At 48.2% G+C, this 10351-nt stretch overlaps 2 protein-coding genes across 4 annotated transcripts in view; one reads left to right on the top strand and one right to left on the bottom strand.

Annotated features, from left to right (window-relative positions):
* The window catches only part of LOC103673894 (plasmolipin), a 19157-nt gene extending 17309 nt beyond the window's left edge, over nucleotides 1-1848 (top strand). The window contains exon 4 of the mRNA XM_040633350.1: nucleotides 72-1848. Within this exon, the coding sequence (XP_040489284.1) occupies nucleotides 72-188 (117 nt within the window). The 3' untranslated portion in view covers nucleotides 189-1848. The remainder of the gene's footprint in view (nucleotides 1-71) is intronic.
* Nucleotides 1849-1991: 143 nt separating this feature from the next.
* LOC103673766 (ADP ribosylation factor like GTPase 2 binding protein) lies at nucleotides 1992-9999 on the bottom strand. 3 transcript variants are annotated; one of them, XM_040633352.1, is made up of 7 exons: nucleotides 9679-9999; nucleotides 9271-9454; nucleotides 8880-8941; nucleotides 7229-7335; nucleotides 5800-5885; nucleotides 5484-5580; nucleotides 1992-2673 (listed from the first exon to the last, which is right to left on the bottom strand). In XM_040633352.1, the coding sequence occupies exons 2-7, from the start codon at nucleotides 9273-9275 to the stop codon at nucleotides 2536-2538; spliced, it is 495 nt and encodes a 164-aa protein (XP_040489286.1). In that variant the 5' UTR covers nucleotides 9276-9454; nucleotides 9679-9999; the 3' UTR covers nucleotides 1992-2535. The 3 variants fall into 3 exon arrangements, with proteins under 3 accessions (XP_040489286.1, XP_040489285.1, XP_008700824.1); XM_040633351.1 differs by lacking the exon at nucleotides 9271-9454 and having other exon boundaries at nucleotides 9679-9996; XM_008702602.2 differs by lacking the exons at nucleotides 1992-2673; nucleotides 9271-9454 and adding an exon at nucleotides 3278-4720 and having other exon boundaries at nucleotides 9679-9988.
* Nucleotides 10000-10351: the final 352 nt, after the last annotated feature.

Below are 10351 nucleotides of genomic sequence, written 5' to 3'. Positions count from 1 at the left end.
CCCCCCCCCCCCCCCCCGCCCCGTGCCACGCTGCACACCGACTCAGCTTTGGTGTCTTCTTCGTCTTCCAGTTCTTTTCGTGTGTCGTGATGATTGCCTACGGAGTGAGCGCTTTCTTCAGCTTCCAGGCCTGGCGGGGAGTGGGCAGCAATGCCGCCACCAGTCAGATGGCTGGGGGCTACGCTTAGACCACCCGTGCCGTGGCCCGCCTCGGGGCCGAAGGCTGCAGCCGGGTCCCAGCCTGGGGTGGCCCCCAAGCCCGAGGCCTGAGCCCTCTGTGGAGTCAGCCTGGAAGGGACTGCACTTGCTCTGCTCTGCTTGTCAGACTCGGGCTTACCCAGCACTGCTAAGGAATCAGGATCCTTCCTCTGGTTTGGCCCAAGTCAGCACGCACAGGAGCTGGAAGGAGGCCAGTGGCTGAGACCGCCTGCCCATCCTCCGTATTTAGTGGAAGGTGACAGGGGATACAGGGCTCTCAGTGTCTCTGTTTGTCTTTATAAGACTTCAGTGTCCTAGGTTGGGGCCCAGACTTCTCACCAATGCTAAGTACACTAACAAGGACTCCAGACCTGCAGCCCCTGACCCTCCGTAGAATAAGCCTAACAAGCCGCGTGTATTTATCTTAGTCTTTGTTCTGGGACTGCCAAGCAAGTTTTCGAAACCTTAAAACACAATTTTTTTTTCGTAAGTAGGCTCCATGCCCAATGCAGGGCTTGAACTCAACGACCCTGAGATTGAGACCTGAGCTGAGGTCAAGAGTTGGCCACTTAACCCACTGAGCCACTCAGGTGCCCCACCCCCTTAAAACACAATTCTGACTTGACCCTCCCCAAAGCAAAGTCTGCTTCGAGGGAGACCTTTGTGAAAAGAGGGTTATGATTTCCAACGGCACGGTCTTCCTTTGCTGCATTTCAAATGTACAAGTGATTTCAAACAATCGGTTCGAAGCAGCTTCTCAGTGATGAAATACCCAGCCAGCCTTCCCTCCCTCCCCCCAGCCCTTGTTTGTAATACTCCCTTGGGGTAAAGCTAACCATGCCGACTGCTTCCCTGACACTGTTGATGAGGCACAGGGGACATGAAGGAAGGGAGGGAATCAAGACCTTGCCTGGTAAGTTGTCCTGTGCTTGGTGGTGACTTTGTTGTTTTTTTGTTGTTTTTTTTTTTTTTTTTACAAAAATAAAGATGGAAGAACTTATTTGGAAAAGGTGTTGGGTAATCCCGCTTGTACATGCTTATGAATTCCGGGAAGGTTCAGGTAAGGGTTGCAGTGACAGAGGTTCCAAATGCCTGGAAAGGGCAAGTCCAGTTCTGGAGTCGCTCAGCAGCACCTGTGACGTCCTTGACCGGAGGCGGCCTGACCCACTTCCCGTCTGCCCTGCCGAGGACAGCCCCTCCTCATGCCGTGTGTTCCGACAGGTTGAATAGCACCTTTTATTCTCACAAGGGTTTCAGTTGAGCCCTAAATCATGACTGTAGCTTTAGGCTTGTTAGGTCATCTTGCTGGATTCAAGATTGCTCTCCTGTCAGCTCCCTTGAAGGTTTTGTGCAGTTCAGGGAGCATGTCATCAAAGCTGATAGCCACGCTTGATTCGGGAAGCCGGCGCAGACCGCAGAGAGGGGCAGTCCTCCTGAGCGAGCTCGTGCTTTTGCTCCCACAGAGTAACATGCTTTGAATCACCAGCTGAAGGCATTTCTGGGCACCCCTTGGTCCTTTTTTGACAACCCAGGGACAGTCAGAATGTAAACACAGTGGTCTCCCCTTCCCCACGTTTCGCATCCTGCGGTTTCTGTTACGGCCAGCAGTAGTCTGGAAGCAGATCCTCCTCCTGAGAAGGCTAATAGCAAGGTCGAGCTGCGCCCCGGCACCTGCGCCTTTCACTTCCCTTCACCTCTCCTCCTGTAGCCACTGTGTCAGCTCCCATCATCAGAAGAGTCCAGGACAGTAAGAGATCTTGAGCGACCACTCTCATTTAACTTCCGTTACAGTATATTGTTAGAATTGTTTTATTGTTCATCTCTTACCATGCCTTTAGGAATTACACTTTTATCATAGGTGGGGGTGTATAGGGAACAACACGGTATAGAGTTTGGTGCTATCCATGATCTCAGGCATCTGCGGGGCGTCCTGGGACAGAGCTCCTGCTGATGGCAGTGTGCAGGCCGCTGTAAAGTTACACAGTTGTGGCAACGACTCCAGCTCGGGGGGGCTGGGGGCGTAGCCAGACACCCATGTCCCAGTCAGTCCGGGACAGGCCCAGTTCGTGCCTGTTCCAAACACGAACGGCATCCCTTTTTACTCTCGTGTCTCAGAAATTGATCAATTTCTAGTCACTCCAGGACTCAACCAGAGAAGAGTTCAATCTGACGGATCAGCCCATTTTCTTTTGAAGCTTAAGAAGAAACAAAATCCTAAGGAAGTCTTCAAGGTTTCTGACCTGCTACAACAGCCTATTGCCTTGCAGATGTCGGTATGCTCACTCGGACTACCTTGTGGTTTAGGCCGGTGCCTCCTGGATCCTTTGACCCCGCAGTTCAGGTGAATATTGCTTCCCACGTGTGAGGAGGCCTCAGCAGTAAGACAGTGCAGCTGTCTCTGAAGCTGGCCAGGATGTTTCTCATTCCCCACCAGCCCTGAGCCCCATCAGAGGTGACACATGAGGACGCAGGTTCCTGTGTGGACAGAGACAGGTTTCTAGTTTGTAGGTTTGTTTTTTTGTTAAGATTTTATTTATTTCAGAGAGAGTGCGCATGCACAAGCATGAGCAGGGGGAGAGGGAGAAGCAGGCTCCTTGCTGAGCAGGGAGCCCAGTGTAGGGCTTGATCCCAGGACCCCGGCATCATGACCTGAGCCGATGGCAGATGCTTAACCTACTGAGCCACCCAGGCGCCCTGCTAGTTTGTTTTATAAGAAATCAGAAAGCCTCTCTGCTAATACTTAGCTACCACAGGCTTACTTGCTTTTTTCCTCTGAGTGGAAAAGAACCATTTGCTTCTGTTCGCATTCATTTTTCATATGTGATTCTATGGACTTGTCCACATCCATTGGCTTTCTCTGCACCAAGCAGACAGACCAACAAGTCTTCATCAAGTACTTCAAACATGCTGGACCTACAGTGCGTAGTCCAATTTAAAAAAAGGGCAAGAAAGGAAAGCAAGGCCAGGAGAGGCAGTATTTGAAAAAGCTGGCTCTGAGAGTGACTTTGGCTTGAAAGACCAAAGTAGTAGTGACCCAACAGCAGCGGCGGCAGTAAAGAAGGGAAGACCCTGTGAAGAATCACGGTTCTTGCAATGTACCTTCAAGTTTACTCAGGGTACAAAAGTATTTAACAAGCGCCACACATCAGTACAGAAAAACACAGTCTATATAGCTCATACTTTAAAACCAGTACAGGTGACTGAAATCAATATAGAGTCTTATTTTTACTTACAAAAAATATAGAAGGTACACACTGGGAATTGAAATACTATGTTCTTTCTTTCTAGAGATGAGACATTTGTGTTTTCTGGTAATTTCTATGAAACATTGTGCTAAATCCAAGCATATAGGTGACCAGTGAAGCTGTCTGCTCTCTCCTACTCATGCTGAGCTAGTTCAGTGGAACACCATCTTGGTAGGGAGATCTTGACAGGAAGGAAGGAACTACAGAGACCCTACCCCAACAGGAAACCTAACAAACTGATTTATACAGAAAGGGTTTTAGCAAACCTGTACAAACACTTAACATGCTGTAAGAAAGGGAGACCTTTGAGCCTACTTCCAGCATAAGCACACACTCGTTGGCACCCAGTAAACCAGGAAGGCCAACGTAGAAAGCATTTTTGCTTTCATAGCACTAACAGCTAAAAAGCACACAGCATATAATACTTTGATCTTTAAGTGGGTAATCATGGAAGCTCCAAGATTATATCCACTAGGTTAGCCTGAGTATTTTTCTATAAAAATATTTTTCTAAAAAATGCATAAGAGAAATCTAGAAACAGACCACATCAGGACCAGCAGAAGACAGTGATGCAGACTGCCAAATGTAAGACAAAGAATTGATTTTCAAATGTAGCTTCAGGCAGGGGACATCTCTGTTGATTCCAACTAGTTGGAATGGAAGGAGCTGCAGAAAGCTCAGCTGGGCGGGCAGCTGGCTTGACTAACAGCCTAGAGACATGTTCCCCCACAGGCAAAAAGCCCATTGAGGCTGCAGGTCTGAGAGTGATGAATACAGAGGGCTGTGAGTACACAAAAAGCCTGGAGGACATGCAAAGCCTACTGAGCCAAAGAGGGCCGGAGATGGCAGGTTCTTCCCAATGCTGCTGACCTACCAACATGAATGCTGGGGAAGGGGCCCTGGGGCAATGCTGGCCTTGCGCTAGCTTGGGAGGAGCCTGATGTAGAGGCCTGAGAAGGGTCTGCTTGGAGAGGAGCGCTAGGATTACTGAACAGGAGAAGGTGCTTCACGACCTTAGGAGGGTCAGATGATTGTCTTCTGACCCATCAATACTTAACATTAATAAGGAGTTGCAGAACAGAGTCTTTCCAACATGTATTCTGTCACATTAGCCACAGCCTCTTCCAGTCAATTGGGCTGGCAACGTCCAAAAAGATCCCATTGTCAGGTGGTGGGACCTAGGGCCGCAGGTCATTCTGGGAAGCTGGCACAGATGATTTGCACAATGAAGTCACCACTAAACCACTGCTTAAGTCCAGTCCCCGGCCTTCTTTTTCCTGTGTGAGAAAAGAAACAATCCTAAAAGGCAAGGAATGGGGTGGGAGGGGGGAAGGAAGGCCTTCTAGGACCCTGTGTCTGGCATGGGGAAGGAGGTGCTGGGCTGGGAGGGTGGGACGCGGGAGCAGACAGGAGAGGTAAGGAGGTTATTTTGCATTCTTGTTCAGCACTGACCCCATCACTCTTTAAAAAGTGTTCTCTCTCTTCACTTCGCTGAAATACATTTTTTCCTATTAAGAACCTGCATTATAGGGGCGCCTGGGTGGCACAGCGGTTAAGCGTCTGCCTTCGGCTCAGGGCGTGATCCCGGCGTGATGGGATCGAGCCCCACATCAGGCTCTTCTGCTATGAGCCTGCTTCTTCCTCTCCCACTCCCCCTGCTTGTGTTCCCTCTCTCGCTGGCTGTCTCTATCTCTGTCGAATAAATAAATAAAATCTTTAAAAAAAAAAAAAAAAGAACCTGCATTATAAGAGAGGCGAGGCAATTAGACCTGCTTTTTGGTGTTGTCTTTTTGATTAGTTAGGGTCTATAAGAGGTACGTGGCACCTGTTGCGACATAACATGAGCATGCAGTCCCTCAGTAAGGGTGCTGGGTCCCTGTCGGAGGACAGCAGCTCAGGCTCCTGACACCTTGCTAGCTGCCAGACTGACACTGGCCAGTTGTGGGGAGAAACCTGGCAGCTGGTCTGTCCTTGACAGGTCTACCTAGAACTTTTCTCAGTGGTTCGATGTGGCTTACAAAGCGAGCAAGACTGACTTACTGCTCTGTAGTCCAGAAACATTTCTTTAAAAGCCAGAAAATCTGTAAACGTGAGCAGCATGTCAAATATGTCACCAGCCACTTCATCTTTATGGTGCCTGCAAAAGAAAAGGATGGCCGTTTCACGAAAGACTGAAACAGATTGCGTCTCTTCAAGGTGCCACTAGAGGATTTTGAGGGCCTCCCACCCCAGGACCTGACCACCGACTGCTCTCAACCTTCACGTTCATGCAATGAAGAAAAAGGAGGGTCTTTTTTCAGAGTGAAGCATGACGCACGGGGAAAAAGGTAAATATACAGAGTCAAGCTCAACTCACTGTAAAGTTGTGGTGAAAGCCGCCATGTTAAATCCAGGAATCCGCTCCAGCAGCTGTTCTTCAATATACTTTTCTACCAAAGAAATCTGTCACAGTGGAAAGGATCTTGGTTTTAGAAGAACAAGTCTGCTTTTCAGAAAGCCTGGCCTCTAGCCCTTTGAAAACATTTCCAAAGAGCCTATTCTATGTGTCAGGCTCCACCCTGAGTGCCGGGGATACCAAAGAACCAAAATACAGCGCCTGTCCTCAGTGAGCATGCGCCCTGGCACGTGGCAGCGCGGCTGCGCGGGGGCATTACACCGTGAGCATGCGCTCTGGCACACGGGAGCGCGGCAGCACGGGGGATTACACCGTGACGAGACGAACGCTCAGACATAGGCGGAGGCAGCGGACAACAGGGCTCTCACCCCCCACCCCCATGGCAGGAAGTAAGGAATGAAGTAAGTGGGACCTTCTTCCTTGGGTACATGTAATCTGTGCAAAAAGAATGTACAAAGAAGCATATTGTTGGAGGTAATCACAGGTTCCTTATAAGCGGAGGCTTGTGTGGAGAAAACGGTCGAGTCTGCCATGTTTCTAAGGTTAAGAAAGTTCTGGAGCTCAAACCTTTGCTCAGACAAGTGGGATCGTCCCAGGAGGTTACTAGAGACCCCAGCACAATGTAAAGACCCAGGGGTCCAGAGTTGAGACTCCTGGGTTCTAGTCATGGTCTCCCCACCAACTAGTTAATGATCTTGGTCTTGGTTTTCACTTCTACCAACAGTCATGCAGTACCTGACTGGATATGTAGTAGAAAAAAATAACAATTGCCTCTTGAACGATAAGGGTTTGAACTGCGTGGCTCCACATATATGTTGGGGTTTTTTTTGTTGTTGTTTTTTGTTTTTGAGAAATATAATACAGGACTGTAATTGTATTTTCCTTATGATTTTAATAACATTTTCTTTTCTCTAGCTTCTTTTACTATAAGAACACAGTATAGGATACCTGTACAAAATATGTGTTTACCAGCTATTTATGTTATTGGTAAGGCTTCCAGTCAACAATTAGATATTAGTAGTTAAGTTTTTGAGGAGTCAGAAGTTATACGGGGATTTTCGACTGTGCAGGCATCAGGACACCTAGTCCCCACATTGTTTAAGGGTCAACTGTAGTATGTGCAAGTCCAAAGGTCAAAGCATATGAATGCAAGGTATGGTGAACCCATATATTATAACTGAAAACAGGATTATGATCAAGCCATTTTTAAAACAGAAGTTGGACAAAAATCACCAAGCAATGGGAGGTGAGAACTAGACCAGATTCTGAACAATTTCTGGCAGGTATTGGTGGCAGCTTCTAAAAGTCTAACAAAGGTCAACATCTTTTGGTTCTAAATTCACATTTTAAAGAACTCCTAATCTCCGGGGAGAGAAACAAAACCACTTACGTATTCGTTAAAAATAGGCGTGTAGGTGAGTTTATTCTCTTCTGTGTCTTCAAACTCCTGATAGTACTTGTCCATGAAATTTCTCTGTAATAACTGGAACTCGTCATCTGAACCACAATAGGAAAATTTTATGGCTTTTCGGTGGAGACTAAAAACCATTCTGACTAACAGGCAGGAATTCTATGCCAGCACAACTGCTTTCTCAGTGGCTGGTCTCCAGGAGAGGGAAAGCTAAATATGTTTTAAGGAAGTGTTCAATAGGACACTGATGTTCAAACAGCCCAATCCAGTCTTTTTATTAATAACAAATATTAATATTTTTTAAACTGTGATAACATATACCTCACATAAAATTCACCATTTTAACCATTTTTGAGTGTGGTTTGGTGGCATTAAGTACATCCCCATTGTTGTGCAACCATTACCACCAGCCTTTGGTCCATTTTAAACACACCCATATAGGGCGGCTTGGGAACTCCTTCACATTCCTTTTCCAAAAAGGAATGGGATGGTCTCTTCTTGTAAAAGGATTTCAGCAGCTGTGGTGGAAAGTGTAGTGATTAAGCATATGGGCTCTGATCCTAGCTCCAGCCGCTTAAATTGTGTGACCTTGGGCACATTTCCTAGTATCTCTAAGCCCCACTTTTGTCAACTAGAAAATAAGGATGATCAGAGTACCTATCATAAAGGATTGCCAGGTGGAATTTGGATGGGTTCATATAGAGATTAGCTTATAGCAAACACCTAAATGTGAGAGAATAGGGAATTTTAACAAGAGAATATTACTTCTGAAAGTCAAAGGAAAGCTTCACAGATGACCTAGGCTTAGGATAATTACCCTGAGCTTTAAAAAGGCTCCTTTTCCCATGGCACACAGGGTGCCCAAAAAGACAGTACTCAAAAGTATGCCTGAGGATTTCCCAGAAACCCTCAGATTCACACAGGACAAGGACTTACTGGTGAAACCTCTGTATTTAGGTGTAAAAGGTGTGAACCTTTTTGGGACCTGAAGATACAAAAGCTTGGGTCAGTAATTTTCAGACTAGACTATTAAACACAGACTATGAAATACCACCAACATAACGGAGTCTTTTTTTGCCTAATTTGAAGAAAACTCAAGACAAAGTTTTTCACTCCCATATTCGTCTTAAACCTTGGTTGGCTGTTACTGCTTATTATACTTATCAGGTCTGTATGCACCAAAATGAATGCACAAAGAGGAACTCAGAACCCAGGAAAATACAGAACCAGCTGAAGTATGGCACTTTATTTTCTTCATGGACACGTGTGCTATGGCTATGATATTATGCTGTTTTATGTCACAAAAACGTTAAAGCTCAAAACTGAAAAATGGAATTCCTCTCTCTGAAATAAAGTATTTCAGTCGCTCCTGAAGTTTTGCCAAGAGGCTCCTAAGGTCTAGAGCCCCCTTACCTGAATAAGTCTGTTCCAGGACCTGAATCTATGGTTTTAGTTGTTAAACAATGGGGGATGTTTGCCTCTAAAATCACAGTAAGGCTTACTTAATATTACTCTGTGCTACATTAAAATTTATACTCAGCTTGCTGTTTTCTCTCAAAATTAACTCTCCAAATCTTAAGGGTCTAAGAACTGAAGAGCACAAGTTAGACTGAGGCTCAAGGAAGCTTACCCATGATAATGTCCTCCAAATATCCAACCACAGCATCAAATTCTGCATCAGAGGCGGAAGAGCTGAAAAATATACCTGGATTAGGTGCTGTCTGAAAGAAATCGCTTTAAAAAAGTATATCAGGGACATTTTCAAACAAGCCTAAAAAAGAACAAAATGAACTTCCCATCACCCAGCTTCAACTATTAAGAATGATTATTGCCTAATATAGCAATTCCAAACAGGAAAACCCATTTTTTGGGATACATTTGTTACATCGAAGTTGAATGGCTCCATTTTCAGAAAACCTGTTAGGACACAAGGAGCGACAAAAGGGACAAATAAAGGGGAGCAGCGGCTCGCAGGGCACATCTTAAGGCTCCTCGCATGTTCGTCCTTCGGGTTTACTCACCGCATCTTCGCTATCACCCCACACCTATCGGCTTGTGAGCGTGAATCTGGCGCCAGCGAGATACTGGCCAGGGGGGCAATCGGATCAGGAGTCCCCAGAAGCGGTGGTGAAGGAGGTAGTGGTGGAGGGTCCTCTGACCCGTGGTCGGCCTCGGCAGCTCAAAGCTGCCAGGTTTTGCTGACGACTAAGGGTTGGAGGCGGGGGGATTGTGATGGAGGCGTTGCTCATCGCGTGACACTCGCCCCGCACTCCCGTCCTCCCGGCGTGAACCCGGCGGTCGCGCAGTTGGCTGAGGGAACTGGGGCGGAGCCTTGGTGGTCCCTCACCCCCATCCCACCCCTCCAGGACACCCGCTTCACAGGGCGGAGGCCCAGGCGAGCGCCGGCAGGGCCGGGCGGCGTCACTCACAAGGACAGAGCGAAGCTCTCTTCCTCTAGGGCGTCCATCGCCGCCGCCGCATCCACCCGCAGGGCGAGCTGGCCCGTCGGCCTCCTACCGCAACCGCGGCCCTGGCCCAGCCTCCGCTCTGCTTCGTAGAGCCCCAACCCGCATCTGGGAGACCTCGCCGCCGACGCAGCAGCCCTGCGTGCGAGGCCCGGGCCTCAGGTTCCCCGACGGCGGCCACACGCCTGTGGGGCCCCTACACCGGGCTAGGCCTCTCACTGCGCGCCGCTGCCGCTGCGGGGTGCGGGCGTCAGTTACCCACAGTTCGGCGCCGCGCCCCGCCTCCCGTCACCATGGCCACCAAAACCCCTTCCGCCTCCTCGCGCTTTCCAAGAGCCAGTCGCAGGCGCGCGCTGCTCGACGCAGTGGGTGGGGCAAAGATGGGGAGAGGAAGTGAGGGAAAGGGCTAGAGAGGCGCTAGGGGGAAGCCTTTGAGCCTCGGTGGGACGTTTGGGGTTACTGGAGTGTACTCTCGCTTTGTGGCGGTTAAATCTCACATTGCCCCCATCTTATGGGGGAAGGAATGGAAGCGAAGAGCCTCAATTTCTTCACTTGCCATTTGAGAATAAGTTATAGGATTTAAGAAGATTAAATAGGGGGCGCCTGGGTGGCTCAGTCCTTGAGGTGGGACTCTTGA

This window comes from Ursus maritimus, unplaced genomic scaffold (assembly GCF_017311325.1).
Source record: "Ursus maritimus isolate PB19 unplaced genomic scaffold, ASM1731132v1 scaffold_19, whole genome shotgun sequence".
Taxonomy (NCBI): domain Eukaryota; kingdom Metazoa; phylum Chordata; class Mammalia; order Carnivora; family Ursidae; genus Ursus; species Ursus maritimus.
This window is presented reverse-complemented; position numbering and strand designations above follow the sequence as displayed.